Below are 17605 nucleotides of genomic sequence, written 5' to 3'. Positions count from 1 at the left end.
AGCAGTCTGAATGGGCAGGAAAAAAAAGAAGACGGAGCACCTCAGATGAAATCCATCTCTCTAGGAGAGGGGGGAGATTCATCAAAGAAATGACTTCCCATATCAACAATAGAAATTACCTGACAATATGCAATTGTCCTAGCCACATATTCATGGAGCCTTATGGGCCAAGAGGGACTATTTAGCAGGTAATTCACATTAATGTGGAGGAGAGGAGCGCGAGAGAGGAAGGCGTCTTGCCTCTGAATTTCGATGATGTGCACAATGCCCTTAAATCCTTTCTTGTTGGGCCCTGCTGCTTTTCAGCCTCTAATAGGATAAGCAGAGGACACAAAAGATTTCTATCTGTGCTGCTGCAATCCCGATGTCTGGCTGTGACTTCATGAATCAAGTCTAATAGATTATGCTAATTCCAGGGCATAAAATCAACATGATCAATGACGAAAACATTCTTCTCTGGGAAAAAAAAAGTTGTTTTCCCCTCTTGTTAAAGCACAATTAATTCAGAATTGGATGCTGGCCTAAATACTGCTCATCATTTGCTACTTTTTTGTTTTTCCCTGCAAGGCGTAAGTATCTCTAGTGAGCAACACAAAGCCCCTGGAGACATTTTTAGTATTAGCTATTAGCTTAGAGGTGTTTTCTTCATTACTTTGACCTCTAAATCCTAGGTCCTAGGGTATGTGTACCCCCAGGGGTGCACCAATTGTAATAGGGGGTACGTGAATAAAAATGAAAAACAATTAGCGCCTAACACTCACAATTACGAGTGCACCTGAATACCTCACGGCGTAAGGAGAACAGAAGAGAAAGGAGAAAGAGCATGAAGTCGTTCTTTGCTCTGTGTGCGTCATATGAACAAATAACTAAGCTTGATGATGCATTAAGAGAGTGTTTCATCTTGAAGATTTCATTTATATTGGTGTCAAATCCCCGCACGTTACAGTGGTGAAAACCTGTCACTGTGAGTGGGGATTCCCCTCAAAAATGAGGCTTTATCATTAGCTTTATCGTTGTGCTTCGGATACCGCTTTATCATTGTTAAACATTCACCTTCAATTTGGTATTAAATGAATATGAAGACTTAAACCGTATTATATTGCACATTTCCAAGAGTTAACTGCCCAAAGTGCTGTATAGCGGCCAATAAAACACAAAACTACGCAACACACATGATAATAGACTGTACAACCAAAAGGTAAAAACGATGGACAAAATGAATGATACTAATAAAACAGTAAAACCAATTTAAAAAACAATAAAAGCAATGCCCAGGTTAACCTGTGTTAAAAGTAACGCAGAATGACTAAAGAATGAATTAACCAATTAATTATGTTCAATATTTCAAGTTAATTAAGAAAAAAAGGTTTATGTTTTTTAAGTGTGCAGGAGTAGGGGGTACATGGCTTCAGGTCAAATGTCTAAAGGTGAACGCAACTGTAAACATTTTGGGAACCACTGCTCTAAATTATTCACTTCATATAAATAAAAGTAAAGACAACAAAGTGGTTAAGGTGCCTTTTTACATGCTAACATTTCAGGCAGGGATGTCCCGATCCGATCTTCAGGATTGGGATCGGCTCCTGAGCCGCTGTATTTGTAATATCGGCTTCCGCCAGATCGGGCCGATCGGGTTGCCGCATCACGTTCATAACTCTGAGCCACACTCCAACATGGTAGGTGCAGTAATGCGCCTCAAAGCTGGTTGCCACTCGACCCGCGCCACCCGCAAGAAGAAGAAAACACAACACCACCATGCAGACATGTCCATGGTGTACCGTGGTGAAGTTAGTTTCACGTTGGACATTCGGCTCCGTAGCTACAGCAGTAGTAGGGAGTTCGCATGGAAAGTGCTGCTCTAACCACTGGTCGATAATAGGGACCTTACAAACACTACTAAAAATGTCGAAAAGGCGGCAAAAAACCTTGGAAACTCCTCCGTTACGGAGCGTAAATGGAAGCTAGCAGAGTTCACTTAGTTTAGCTAGTGCAGCTGTGTGTGTGTGTGTGTGTGTGCGTGTGTGTGTGTGTGTGTGTGTGTGTGTGTGTGTGTGATATTCAGGCTGGATGAGTATATTTTCACTGTGTTGTGTTTTACTGCTTTAATGTAAGGACCATTTTACAATGCCCACTGATAACGTGCAGGCTCTGAGTGAAAATAGATGAGAGGCACGTTTATTCTTGCACCCAGTGCATCAACCATCAATTGCCATTCTCAACACACACAACACATTCCGGCTTTCAAAATAAGAGCCCTTGCTCTTTGTCACATTTGTCTAATTGTGTAAACAAAAATATGGTGTCATTAAAACATCTTATATTAATAACATGATTGGAAGTACATCAGTGACTACATCTTCCTTAATCACAAGCACGGGCATAACAGCTTGTTGAAGATTTAGTAGCAATATGTGCTGAGGCTGACATCCCATTAGAAAAGTTAGCTAAGCTACATCCATTTCTCACTTACTGGACACAATGGACCAATGATGTTTTGCATCAATAAATGTAAGGATTTTTGCATTTTAGTCACTAACCCAAATAGCACACACACTGTGCTGGTAAATAAGTGGAAAAGGTAAAAAACTGAATTAAAAAAAATTTAAACGGGAAAAAAAGCAATTTGGGAAATGGATTTCATCGGGGTCCTAAGAGAGATGTGTTAAAAAAAAAAAAAGTAATGTATTCTAAATCACACCACAAATTGATCTATAACCACGTCAAATTATTAGTCCTACCCTAGAAGTATTTTGCATGCCCATTTTTTCTAATTTGATCTTTTATTGGATGTTCTTTTATTGGATTAGGGACCTGACTCACAGAGGTTTCTTACAAAAGCCAAACAATACTCTTGGTCATGCTGTACATACTGGATATACATTTCAACATTCTGTATGCGTTTTTATTGTCCAACATTTCAAATTCCACCATTTTTAGTCTGCTAAAAATGAATGGATACATTCAACACCATTTTTAATCTATTTGTTCCTCTACTTCTTATTTCACCTCATTTATTGTCCACTAACTCACCGGCCACCAAAGCATACACACAAACGACCTGAGCATTGCCCGCGCTGAGGGCCTTCAGGCGTGCACCTGTCCAAAACCTGACAACTTGAGCTAGTCCAACTTCTGTGGTATTTTGTATCGGTTTGTATGGGTTCAAAACGATCAGCAAAGTATTTCATAATGTAGCTTTCTTCTTTGTCCACCTCAGACAAAACAAGCCACGGAACTACAGTATCTCATCCAATTCAAGATCTGTATCTTGCAGGAAACACCTAGATTATCATTTAATTTTCCACTTATTTTATTGTTTACCATTTATTTACTTAATTATGTATACTTTTGTTTCCTTTCTGTTTTGCTGCAGCCTGTTCTGGCACTGTTTCATTGTGGAAATTTACTTGAAAGTGATGCCACGTTTGCTGTGTTTACTTTTGTCCAAAAAAAAGTGAAAAGAAAATAAATCTCAACCGAAAAAAACAGCAACCTTCCGGTCCCTTCGGCATCACTCGTGCAAACTCTGCGTAACACTTTCTGTATGCGGCAAGTCTGCCCATCAAAATAAAAGCATGCCCCAGTACCACATGCACAGTCAAGCCACTCATTTAGTCCACACTTTTTACTCAGAAAACTGGCTCAGAGCAGCCCTTTCTCATTCGAAAAAGAAAAACCTCTTGTTCTTCTGTTCCCACATACTCTGACAGTCAGCCCACCTTAAAAGACCTTTTTTTTTACTTTAGCTTGGTGAGTGTATGTGGTACTGCCCATTCGTTTTGCCATAATATGGGTTAGCAAGCATTTAGCTCTCCTGCACCAGTCGCTATATGCTAACCTACAAAAAGCGGCATGTACTCTGTAACGAGCTGTTAATGAATTGATTGGCTGCGTTTCTACATACCAACAGGATGTCATCAATGGCTGGACGGTGTTTGTCATGGTGTTGTTACCGCTTGTTGTCACCTGTGACTCACCGAGTTGCATTGCAATATGGTACAGAATAAATTGTCATGTGTTTATTTTATTTGCAGTCCAGGTTTGCGAGGATTTGCGGTGCGCTGAGAACACAAGATCAGTGTTTGATTGCGCACGCACGCAGCTTAGAGGGAACGTTGCCGGCCACATTTCCCAAACATTACAAACCAATCCAATCCACGTTGACTATTCATCAGGACTTTTCCAAAAATTTGCACATTTACTGTAATTTTACAATTTCTGTGACGATTTTCCCATTGAAAATGAATGGGCAATTTATTTTGGTTCCCCCTACTGTTGAGTAATCGTTTGACATTTTCCATTACTGTTTGCTATTTACATTTTGCTATTTAGTCAAAATCAAGGCCCGGGAACCAGATTCGGTCCGCGCAAGCCTGGAAATAATCCACATCAAAAAGACACTTATTTTAAAATTATTTTATTCTATTTTACATAATTTTGTATATGTATATATATATATATATATATATATATATATATATATATATATATATATATATATATATATATAGATATATATATAGATATATATATATATATTATCATTTATTTTAATGAATTAATGTATTTATTCATTTAACTACTTAAAAAATATATTAAGTAAAAAAAATCATTTAAAAAAAGACCATCTTTCTTGCTTAATGTATTTGTTCTGCCAATTTTGACAGAGAACTTGGAGTTGATATTTTTGTTGTCAAATCCCATTTAAAATGAGTTATACAGTAGTTGTATACTCAGGTTTCTGCTTGGCAGCTTGAATTCTTATTTCAATGGAAATAAAAAATGAAAGTGATAATGTGTAATAATAAGACTAATAATAATGAGGTGATGATACATTTATATGGTTTCACAGTTACAGACTGCCCTCGGAGAGTAACCATAACTGCAATGTGGCCACGGCGAAAACGAGTTTGACGCCCCTGGTCTGCAGGGTGACAAGGCTCAGGGGGTAGATTGGTTGTTTCGCAACCCGATTTGGTTCGATCCTCTATCCAGCTGTTACCATTCAACTTATTTATACATTTCAACATTCGATCTGCATTTTTGCTGTCCAACATTTCAAATTCCACCGTTTTTAGTCAGCCCAAAAAGTAATGGACAAATTAAATGTGGAAAAATCATTTTACATTTTATATTACTGTAACATTCTGCTTATTCAGTGCACAGTGGCATGAATCCCAACCTGATGGTTGCTGGTTCGATCCTCAGTCGGCAAATAGATTTCAGCACATTTCTAGGATATTTCAGCATTTACACGCAATTTCTACTGACATTGCTTATCTAGATTTTCTTGGCCTCTGGAACAAATGATCCTATAACTGTAATGCCAACTTAACAATACGTAAGGGTGGGAGGGAATGGGATGCTGGAATGTTCCAGAATGGTAGTCAGTAGAGCAAAAGCAAAAAGATGGAATGTTTGTGCCAGGTTTCATTAATTCATTAATTAATTCAAAACAATGCCTCGTCGCGCAGTTTGAACACAATGCTTGATCCACAGCCCATCCAAATGTTGAGGAGTTCTTTAGTCCATGACCTAGCCTTACTCTGTACAGAGTTTTGTGGAAAACTGGAGAATAGTTATTCCGGAACATGGACAAAACAATAAAAGTGAGGTAATTTAAAGATTAAGTCCCCTCTGTAATAGCAACAAGCACCAAGAAAACAATATTTCAATTAGCTGGGAAATCATTAAGTGTTACCAGGAGAGGTACTGTAGGCTGGTGTGAGGGGGTTGGGTGGGCAGTGTTTGTAGGGTGACACAGGGGGGTGAAGTAAATGATCACAGTGTTAGAGTGAGGCGGCAGAGGTGCCAAGCGTATTTACCGAGGTACATTACTCGTGTTCGCGCAAACTGCCCCCCCCCAACAAGTCCCCGCAACCCCCCCATCCAGGTGACAAAGTGAACAAATCACAGAGGCAGCCAACCAACAGCCGCTGCCGCTCTGATGAATCTGATCCAGTGACACCCAAAGGACCTTGCCCGACCATGACTTAACAGTAACCCCCACCCCCAGTTTCAGAGCTGCTTACTCAGCTAAACAGTGTTCGGACGACAGATGCTACAGCTTTCATCACTTTCTGAGACAGACAGATAGCCCCTTGTGAAAGACAGGACATTAAATACTCCTGGACACTTGACTTGTTGGTTGACTCGCTTTTAATGTTCACAGTTACAGGGTGCGTGGGGCTTGATCTTACCTACAGGGTAGCTTTGCGACACGCTGGGGCTCAGGTCTGGGTTGGCGGTGGACGACAAACTAGGCTTGACTTCGTCCAGGCTGGAATTGAGGCCAGGCAGCGAGTACTCATTAGCCTGTGAAGCGGACAGTGGAGTGGTTACACAACCGCAACAATACCACCAAGCCAGCGCCGGCTTGTGTGTTACGTGCTGCAGTATACATTTGTATGAGAGCACTCTGTGTGTGTCGCAGTTGAAGCATATCATGAATTTATTTGGGTATTGTCTGAGAGGAAGTGGGCTTTTTGGGGGTTTGAATGCGACGCCAGGGCGTCAGCTGGCCCCTTTGTGCTGGCTTTGCCTTCTTGAGCCGATCCGCTTTGTTACATGCACGCCCTGTGGCCCCGTGTGAGGGACGCCATTCACCTTTTGCTGCTGTCACTTGGAGGCTTCGATCTGTATGGCCCTTCCGACACCCGACTTACACGTTTACTTACCTTTTTAATGTCTGAGTCACGCCCGGGGCAAGAAACGTTTGATGCCTTTGGGGGATGACTTTTTTTTTAAAAAGACCATTTATGTATGTAGATTTTGAGAATTTTTTTCATCCATTCATTCATTCATGATGCCATTTATGATGATGAGCATTTTTTGTTTTTCTCAAACATTTGGGAGCAAGAAGTATAAAAAGTTAATTACTGTTTTACGGGAACAAATATTTCTTTTTTTTGGATGCTTGGCTAAACTGAACCCTGCGTAATGTTAAAAATACCGATTTTTTTTTATTAAGTCATACAATAAAGTACCTGGTGTTATGCAGTTAAAATTTCAACAAAAATGGGAAAAAATACATAAATAAAACAAATAACTAAACTTTTTCCAGCAAAAATGATCATAATTAACATTGACTTAATTGAATATAATTTGAGGTTCAGAATGACTGTTTTCCTTAGTAATTGTTAGCAGACTGTGGGCCATGAAATGGTTGTTTAGGACTTGGTGATACCCAGTTAAAATTGCAGAAACATAATTTATTAAAATTATTGAAATAAAAAATATACATTTGTATATTCAATAATTATGAAAAGTCATTCTTTATATTCACCTCACACATTTCCAATAAGTGTAATTAATTTAATCAAATTATTAAAAAAAATCATTTTTGTAGCGATGCCAGATGTTAGCACATTTCTACCTTTTAATGAGATGAGACTTCCGGAGTAGGACACTGTTTGTCCAAAGGGAGTGTCTCAGTGGGTCCCGATCCCATGGGGTGTGGGGGTGGGGTGGTGGACACCGCTGACCCCACTCTTGTCTGCCTCTATGGCCCGATAAACTCTAATTGTCTGCTACAACTGTTCCCTGGCACCAGGTCGGATGTTTTGCTCTATTGGGGCGAGGCTTCAGACGCCCGGCAGACGTTTTCTTATGCAGATAAGAGGCGGCGCGGTGAAAAGGATGACCACATGGCAAGCAGAAGTGTGGGAGGGCTGCGTCCATTGAGTTTTGCATCACCAGAATGGCTTTTTAATGCGTCACTACGGCACCCAGACACTCGGCTAATGGGGACACATTTTGCACAGGAAGAGAAACACTGTGGGGGTGGGGGTTTATATGTGGTGAGTGAGGCCCCCGCTAAAAGAGAAGGTGGTCTGATTAATATTGCATTAAATTAAAACTGATTTTTCTCCCCCTTTTTTTAAACTCAACCCCTTTCCCCCCTCATCCCTTTGACTTTTAATACTCTCCCTGACGCTCTTTGTGATTGCAAGTCATTTCCAATTGGTTTTGGTATTGATCTTCCAGTAGAAATCAGTTTTGTAATTAGCTGCAAATTAGGCTCTCTTCTGGAGGTGAGGCCTGTCCCACTGATTTATCACCTGCCTAATTCCGCCCGATTGGAGAGAAATTAAAATTAACTCAATTAGGCCACTTGCTTTTGCTTTTTATGGCTCCAACTTGTAGTTTGCTGGGAGAAATTAATCGTCTCTTGTTGTTTAATAGTATAATGAATGTAAATAAAAGTTATCCATTGTAATAAAACCGCAGCGCCTAATAAGCGCCGTCAGGGAAGGTGGTCCTCATTTTTGAAAGATGGAGGGTGGTTGCATATCTTAAATACACCCATAATTGGACGCTCATTGTTTCATTCCACTATGTGTGGAAGTTGAATTGCTATACAGTGAAAACCACAAATTCACAGATTTTTATTTTTTAAAAAAATATTTTGTTCTCCAAAGAGGGTTTTTCGCCGCAGAAAACACATCTCATTCACCCTAAGATGGTTATAGTTTTTTAATAAATGATAATAAAAATAAAATGTACAGTCTACATGTACAGCTGTAGGAAAGTTAATGTTTTTACGCCTCACTGATAATGTTTTTTCATCAAGCGTTGAGATTTCGCACTTTGTTTGGGCGCTCCTTGAATGCATCATGGTTGCAAATACATGACAATACAGGTAAAATGTACACCACTGTTAGAAAGCTTAGATCTTTATGCTTCACTGATGTTTTTTCATCAAGCGTTGACATTTCATACTGTTTAACACTCCTTGAATACACCGCAGTTGTAATTATCTGATTATACATGGAAAATGTACACCACTGTTAAAAAGTTTGTCTTTATGCGTCATTGACAATATTTTTTGGTCGAGCGTTGAGGTTTCTCACTTTTTTCAGCGCTCCGTGAACGCACAATGGTTGTAAATACGTGACAATGTAGGTAAAATGTACACCACTGTTAGAAAGTTGAGATCTTTCTGCTTCACTGATAATGTTTTTCTATCAAGCATTGAGATTCTGCCCTTTGTTCGGTGGTCCTTGAATGCACCATAGTTGTAAATATGTGGTAATACAGGTAAAATGTTCACCACTATTACAAAGTTTAGGTCTTTATGCTTCAATGATAATGTTTTTTCGTCAAGCGTTGAGATTTCACACTTTGTTCAGCGCTCCTGGAACATACCATAGTTGTGTGCTTTCGCTGGCTACAATGTGACTCTTGAACGTCTTGAATGTAATTCCATCTGTTCATCAATCGTCTTAAATTATCATTAATTAGTGGGGAGTAGCTATACTGGATGTTTTATACTAAATGTGTTTAATAAATGTGTGGGGCATATTTAGGGATTAAACCAGTGTTCTGGAGCTGAATCTAATAAGTACAATTATCACTTTTATTGCAAATGTTGATCTGAAATCTGAGAAGAATGGCAACGTCAAGCCAGCGACCATGTGTTTTTTTTAATGGGTGTTTCAAGTACTTGAAGATTTCCGCGGGTCTCTATTCCACGATGAAAAGAAAACAAGTACAATTATAAGAAAAAGGTTGAATAGTTACAAGAATGAATGATGTTACAAAACTGTCATTTTACGTGTCTAATTCTAATATTATGTGCAGATTTTTTGAGAATGAAGTTATGATCCCGAGTTCCATAAAATAGCGTACTCCTGCTATATCAGGCGGCGCTAAAGACACTATATTTGACCACAAAAGACCTACGGTTTAATTTCCATGTTATGAAGAAGGGCTGCACTGAAAAGAAAGCCATGTAAATGTATGGAAAATTTGGAAAAAGTCAGAAATATTAAACAATTTTTAAGAAGTCATGATACTCCACAAATCCTAATTTAAATGACAATTTATCATAAAATATATATTTTTCTAGTATTGTGTTTGCACGTCTTCTCAGTGTTGTGTAAATTTCTATCTTTTTAAGTGCGGTGGAGCTGGGATTGGGATGGCGTTGGGGTGGTTTCTTGTCCTTTGTTGATAATAATACAATTCTTGTCACGTCATCTCATAAAATCGAGTTGTTTGCTGTCATATTTTGACTTTATTAATGTAAAATTCCAAATTACACAAACTAAAATGCTACAAAATTCCTCCTCGATGTCACACAAAGCTGTCAAACGAAGGCAAGCGGCATCTGTTGATTAATTTCATGTGGCCGTACTGTTATTCTCCATTATAGGGGATGCAAGGAATGTGTTTTTCCATCCCAAAATCAATAACGCGTGGGAGTTTTCCTGGTGATCCCTCCTGCTTTTTTCCCCCATGCCTGCCATCTCAGCCAGCTTTAATTAGCCTCTGGATAAGGAGTGTTTTTTTGGGGTGTGTGCTGAAAAACAAACAGAAGGGAGTAAGAACACTACTAACCTGTTCCGGTTTGATGTGCTCCGACACAGGGAAGACGTCCGGGTAGGAGGGGCGTTCAAAGACCCGGTCCAGCGCTTCCAGCTGCTGCTGGGTGAAGGCGTCGGCCCTCAGGTGTTTGCGTAAACTCTCCACACTACCCTGAGAATCACTGTTTGGGCCAGAACCATCTGAACCATCTACGAGAGGAAAGAGCGACCCCGGTAACTTACAGAACTTGAAATCCCATATTCCTTCTGTCATTCTAAATTTGTGGCAGATTATGTTCTCCCCCGCGGTGAGCCGGAGTGGAGAGGCGATGATGTATGATATGCAAGGCCCCTATTGATTGTCTGATCTGGTGGCAAGAGGGAGCTCAAATGGATTTGAAATGAACATCCTGCCTCAACTCATTGTGCGTATAATACTCTACTTAATCCCACCACTTTTCTCCCCCCTCTCGCGGAATTCAATTGATCAATCATGTCGGCACTCGAGTACCTTTTGGGAGGGTTACTGCTCTTCCATTATGTTGCCATACCGCTTTTTTCAACCAGAATATGTAATATAAGCATGTAACTGACACAATGTGCAGTAATCTTTGCAGTGTCACTATTTGGGAAGTAGTTTTGTAGCCAAGAATTAGATTATTGTGAGCAAGGTAGCTTAGTTTAGACTGGATATGCTAACTAGCCAGCTAGCAGCATCATTCAAATACTGTAAGCTATTACTTGTCACTGTATTTGGAAATAGTTTTGCGGTTGTGCACATGACTTTTTTTGGGGATAATATAATATAGTATAATATAGAGGATAATATAGTCTGTAATTTAGCTTTGTTTAGCTTAGCATAGATAAGCTAACTAGCCACCTAGCAGCACAGATGCACGTCAAGTTTGCTGTTGCCTTTGTATTGCCACATTATTTGGAAGTATCTTTGCGGTTTTGCGTATAGTTTGAAATGTTTTATTTTCTCTTGTGTATTTACAGTATAATTGCTCTCTAACCAAGCAAAAATATGTTTTTTTGCGATTACTTGATTAATCAAAAAAATTTCAGTAGAATAGTCGATTAATGCCTTTAACACCATCCAGCCGTCACTACTCATAGTGAAGATGGAGAGTGTGGGAGTAGACCAACACCTGACCAACAGTCCACAGTATGTGAGGCTCCGTCACTGTGTGTCTGACATGGTACTCTGCAGCACAGGTGCCCCTCAGGGTACGGTGCTCTCCCCTTTCCTCTTTACCCTCTACACCTCGGACTTCACACACAACTCCACACAGTGTCACATCCAGAAGTTCTCCGATGACACAGCCATCGTTGGTTGTGTTTCAGAGGGGAATGATCTGGAATACAGGACGGTCATCAGGGACTTTGTCAGCTGGAGTGAGCTTAACCAGCTGCAACTCAACACCAGCAAGACAAAGGAGATGATCATTAACTTCCAGAGGAAAACATCTCACTTCACACCGGTGAACATCCAGGGAGCGGACATAGAGTTGGTAGACAGCTACAAATTCCTGGGTGTTCACCTTAACAACAAACTGGACTGGTCCGTCAACACCCACGCCCTCTACAAGAAGGGCCAGAGTCGCCTCCACCTGCTGAGGAGACTGAGATCCTTTGGTGTGTGCAGGACTCTCTTACGGACCTTTTATGACTCTGTGGTGGCCTCAGCCATCTTCTATGCTGTGGGCTGCTGGAGAGGGGGCAGCACGGACAGGGACAGGAGCAGGATCAATAGACTGATCAGGAGAGCGAGCTCTGTCCTGGATGGTCCTCTGGACTCCGTGGAGGAAGTGGGGGAGAAAAGGATGTTGGCTAAGCTGACATCCATCATGGACAACACCTCTCACCCGCTACATGACACTGTTGTTTCCCTTAGCAGCTCCTTCAGCAGCAGACTGTTACACCCAAGGTGTAAGAAGGAGAGGTTCCGCAGGTCCTTCATACCGACCGCTGTCAGGCTCTACAACACCTGCACCACCTGAACCATGTTGTAGTCAATATGTATTCTTTATACTGTATTCTTTACTTGCGTATCTTGCTTGCTGCTGTAACAAGTGAATTTCCCCGCTGTGGGATAAATAAAGTACAAATACAAATACCAGATTACTAAAATATTCGATAGCTGCAGCCCTAAATAAGTTAGCTTAGTTTAGCTTAGAATAAACAAAGCTCGCAGCACAGATGCATAGGGAGCAAGCTAACAAGTAGTTGTGACTTTGACCAATAATATTAATAAAACAGAAGAAGTTAGCTTATTTTATCTTAGCATCAATAGGATACAAGCTAACAAGTCGCATTGGCTATAAATGTTCTAACTTTAGATTTCCACTCTATTTTGAAATAGTTTTAGTTTTAGTGCAGTTTTACACGCGGTTACACTGGGAATATGTGATTTTGAGCAAGATAGCATAGATTAGCATACTCTGGATACACTTTTGGAATGCTGCTTAATTTTGGAAGTAATTTATGCGATGTATGTGTGATTTTGACTGATAATATTAACTCATTCAATCCCAGCCATTTTTCAAAATTCAACCCCTTCAGTACCGGCCATTTTAGATGATTTTGACTGATTTTTCAAGGCATAAAATATTGTGTTTTATGGCTATATAAACATGGAATAATTAGACTCTCGTCTTTCATCACAAAAAAAAGTTTAATCAGCAGTAGAACATGGGTAAGTTTCAGGAAAATATCAGTTCCCAACAAAAAAAGGGAGAAAAACAGCTTTTTGTGAAAACACACATTTCAAGCATAACTTTCACTTTGACACAAATGTTTTGGTTTACCACAACATAAACTATACAAATTTTTTTTTTTTTTTTTTTTACATCAAAATAACAATTTATTTACAATTATACCACCATGAACTATTTACAATTTTCACATTTGGAACTAAACTGTGTGTGTGCGTGTGTGTGCGTGTGCAAAATTTCCCCATAATGCATAACCTTCTGCACGCTACACTCTTCCATGCTGTTCCATGTCCTCCTTCTGTTGAGTGTGTAAATACATGCAAACGATTCATACCGAGCGCTTATGAAATGCTCTTCTGCCACCTTGTGGCCATTTTTATGGCTTAAAACCGCTTGAAAAGTGACATCTTTTAGTCTGCAGTTGCGTCATCACCTCTTTTTTCCCCTCTCGCACAAAAACTTGTAAAAGACGTATAAATACATCTTTGGTATTGAATAAGTTAATAATCCAGAACAAGTCAGTTTGGTTTTTTTTAGCGCGATACGCTAACTAACCAGCTAGTAACAAAAAAACATAGGGAACAAATTTAAATGTCAAATTTGCTGTTCTATTTTGCTGTCAATTTATTTTTAAGTAGTTTTGTGCTTTTCACGTGGGCTTTGACCAAGAACATAACAATCGAGAGCAAAACTAACTTAGCTTAACATACTCTGGATAAGCTCACTAGCCAGCTAGCAGCACAGGGAACAGGGAACGGATGGAACTACCTAACAAGTAATCTTTGGATTGACACAACTAGCTTTGCAATTTTATATGTTTCTTTGTTACCAGGAATATAATCATTTAGCGCATGATAGACGAGTTACATTAACTAGCAAGCAGCTCCGCTATATAGAGAACAAGCTAACAAGCTTGTTTCATAATTTTTGTAATGTTTTTTGTTGTTTAAAATTGCTGCATCAAACTCAGTTGCTGCGGTTCGGAAAATGAGTCATTCATTACTTTTGGTCAATAACCTCCCACGAATTTGACGTTGGCAATCCACCCGCGCATGAGGACATCTGCTTCCCACGTACTGCCGATTCCCAACTGACACATCAACTCTGACTCGTCACGATTCCTCGACACTGTGGACAATTTTATGGGGAGACTTCTTTGAGGTACATGATGTTTCTTGTTCAAACTCCTGCTAGTGAAATCTCACCCATTAAGAACTGGAAAAAGTCTGAACACTTATTGTTACGACAAGAAGCTGTGAGTGTGTTGGGTTTATTGATGTTGACAACCCTCTGGTAATGACGGAGCCGCCCCCACCAGATAAGATAACCACCCCCATCGAGCAGACGCCGCTCTGCGGGTTCGCCACCCGAAGGTCGCAACCCCTAGCGGGGAGCTCGAGCCAACTGGGTCCCCTGTGAGTGCCCGTCAAAGTAAAAACAACCAAATACAAACTGAGAGAGAGAGTAGCTTCTTTCCCACAAGCACTTTCAGAATTAAAGCTTGTGGGTTTTTTTTTCACATGATAAAATAAGAGGTGAAACCGCCACCTTTGGGTCACGACCCCCCCACCCTGGGATGAATGGTGTGATCCATTGAGCAGTCTGAGCAGCTACTTCCTTGTTTAAACAACATGCCAGCACAAATATGCTCGTCTCCCTCAACCCATTGTTGTGTTGTCATTTTCCCGCCTCAGCCCATGTTTGTTTGGCTTAAATGAAAATCAAATTAAAACTCATTTGCATCAAATTAGATGAAGTCTTTTTTTTTTAGAAGGGGGTGGGGGGTTCCTAATTGAATCTTTCAACGGTGTAAACACAAATGAAATACATCATCTGTGTGTTCCGCATTGACGGTTGTGTGCGTGATTTATGCTGAATGGATTAATTGCAAAGACAGGAAACACATTTTTCATGAGCGAAAATTGTGTTTTAGGGCTGGAATGTTTAAACCTCATTACTATTGATAATTTAAAGACAAGTAGCTAATACATTTTTTGTCAAACATGCTTTATGGAACTTGTAATAATACCCCTACATGATAAAGACTGAAGTCAAGTCAGTTATGTAGCGCTCCATCACTCAATCCAACCCAGCACCCTCATCATGACGCTCACAGATGAGGAATAATGAATTTGTAGTTGCATCCCAAACATGGAATCTCATCCATCCACACTTGCCGCTGTCGGCGGCTGCGGCGGACTTCTTGAATTATAGCGTGTTCACCTTGTTAACTGTATTCCTCTCATAACTCACAAATCTAAGACGCCACCGTGGCGGGTGTGATTGAGTGGTTTGTTGGCCAGCATGTGACTTTAAAAGACTACAACTTTATTCTCTTAGGCTACGTTCACACTGCAGGTCCTGATTTTTTTGGCTCATATTGCTGGGTAATATGAGCGTAAGACAATTCTTCTTAACAAGGGAGGAGAAATATGACTTGAGGGAAAAATTTAACTACGAACTGCCGTAGCCAAAATTCTTGCCCTCTTTCTCCTTAATCTCCTACACAGAATCGTTTGGTTGAGAAAATATTGACTCTCGTTGCACAAAATCCTTGTAATTTCCACAAACGCATTAAGGAGAGCACGCTGGTAATGTGTGGATCGCTACTGAGATATTGATACTTCGGGATACCAGTTCTTCATTCTCTAAGGTTGATTTTGATATCAAAATATTGATACGTTTGATATTTCAGATATATAAGTTTGCCCTTTGTTTTTTCTGATGTTGTATATTAGCTTGGCTGTATTGTAAATCACCCCACCACCTCAGTATACCAACCTCAGGGTTTAAAATAAATCAATAAATTGCTATGATGTCTTGTATTCTTTATGATATGATTTCAAATAGTGTACACTACTTTTTTAAATTTACCAGACACATCAGGTTTGCATGCATAGTATCAGATTGGTATCGCCGGTACCAGCCTGAATTTTAGCCAGTATCGGCTCAGAAATTAAATAAATAGTAATGGTAATGTGAATGACCACATAAAAAAATCGGATTTCAACAAAAAAATTCAAATTGGGCATCAAACCCTGCAGTGTGAACGTAGCCTTAGTAATAGCATTTTCCGAAATACATATTTGAACGATTTCCACATGCAAGAACGACAAATGCATGTGGCATTTTTGCTCTGATTTTACATGACTTTTAGTTACGAATACGCTTGTTTGCCCCCACTCTTTGAGGCGGGACCGACAACGACTGGATGTGACATCATGTGAAAAACCCAGCAATGTGAACTGTATCTGATTTTTTCATGTCAGTGTAAACAGTACAATTCAGATTTTTTCAAATGCGCCTCAGGCCTCGTTCGTATGTGGATATAAATCCAATATGTATCAGATCTACCGCAGTCTGAACGGTCAGATCGCATATATCTGACCTGGACGTCATCGAAAGGCGTGTTTTGCAGAGCGAGACTTGGTGAAGGTACTCACAGATGTAGGTAAAAGTTTGTCTTGTCGTCCGAAAATGAGTTTTAAAAAGTGTTAGTGAAGCGGCTCATGTCAATGTCTCACCACTCCAAAATTCTTGCACTCTTTCCCCTTAATCTCCGACACAGAATCATTTGCTGAGCAAAATATTGACTCCCATCGCACAAAATCCTTAAAATTGCTACAAACACGCCAAGGAAAGCACAACCCGGGGCAATGTTTACTTCTGTAAACAAACAACAATGAATACGACATCATGTTCTGCGCATGCACGCCACTTCCCAGATGCATCACATTCACATTTACAAGTCACATTTTTTCGGTAATGTGAACGGTTCGTTGGACTTGGGAATTTATTTGGCTACAGCGCAAGACTTTACATCGACAAGGAAAATCCACAAGGAGACCAGAATGATGGGTATACAGAACACATAAAGCAGTTGCGACGCCCCTCTAGAAAGTGAATGTTAAGCTTGTGTGTGTGTGAGAGAGAGAGAAAACAATGCACCTGTTGTGTGTTTGCCTGTTCTTCCAGTATTATTTCCAACAGTCACGTCTTAGTGTTCCGAAACTCTTATTGTGCTATGTGAGTATGTTTGTCAAGAGGCTGACCTGAACTGAAAATGCACTGAGCTTATCGACAAAATTTAAATATCTAATAATAATATCAAACAGACTTATGATCAATTTATGACATTTATGAATGCATTAAAGAAGAAGTAATCTACAAAGTTTTTATTTCAATTGAATTTACAGTTTCTAATTTAAAGAAACCAAAATCATTCTCAGAAAATGATATATTATGGCAATACTATACACCAATTTATTTAAATGTTTTAATAATGATCATTACATATATAGTAATTGTACAAAAAGTCTGAACAGTTTACTATTAATGATGAATTTTCCCCTATTATCATTACATCTATTTACTGATTGGTTGAGAGAAATCATATGCTTCTACTACCTTATAGTGAGGTGTGTACAGTATATTGTGACTTAAGTTACCAAATAAGAGTTACTAAAAATTGCAAAACGCGGTTTTCTTCCCTGTGCATTTAAAGTAAGTTATTTGCATATTAATGAGAATGATCATGTTTTTCCTTTACGGTAATCTCTCGCCACTTCGTGCTTTGAATTC

General features: G+C 39.6%; 2 protein-coding genes across 6 annotated transcripts in view; one reads left to right on the top strand and one right to left on the bottom strand.

Moving 5' to 3' along the window:
- Positions 1-10749, top strand: part of fbxl15 (F-box and leucine-rich repeat protein 15) — an 82795-nt gene extending 72046 nt beyond the window's left edge. Inside the window, exon 6 of one of the 2 annotated variants that reach the window (XM_054766406.1) lies at positions 10371-10749. The gene's annotated coding sequence lies outside the window, so the exon portion shown is untranslated. The remainder of the gene's footprint in view (positions 1-10370) is intronic. The other variant, XM_054766428.1, reaches the window with a different exon arrangement.
- Positions 1-17605, bottom strand: part of pax2b (paired box 2b) — a 40571-nt gene that overhangs the window by 10732 nt on the left and 12234 nt on the right. For 2 of the 4 annotated variants that reach the window (XM_054766383.1, XM_054766376.1), the window contains exons 6-7: positions 10342-10517; positions 6201-6315 (exon numbers count right to left, since the gene is read on the bottom strand). In XM_054766383.1, coding sequence (XP_054622358.1) covers positions 6201-6315; positions 10342-10517 — 291 coding nt within the window. The remainder of the gene's footprint in view (positions 1-6200; positions 6316-10341; positions 10518-17605) is intronic. The other 2 variants (XM_054766395.1, XM_054766389.1) reach the window with 1 other exon arrangement.

This window comes from Dunckerocampus dactyliophorus, chromosome 2 (assembly GCF_027744805.1).
Source record: "Dunckerocampus dactyliophorus isolate RoL2022-P2 chromosome 2, RoL_Ddac_1.1, whole genome shotgun sequence".
Lineage (NCBI taxonomy): Eukaryota > Metazoa > Chordata > Actinopteri > Syngnathiformes > Syngnathidae > Dunckerocampus > Dunckerocampus dactyliophorus.
Note: the sequence above shows the minus strand (reverse complement) of the source record. Positions and strands in the feature narration are given on the sequence as shown.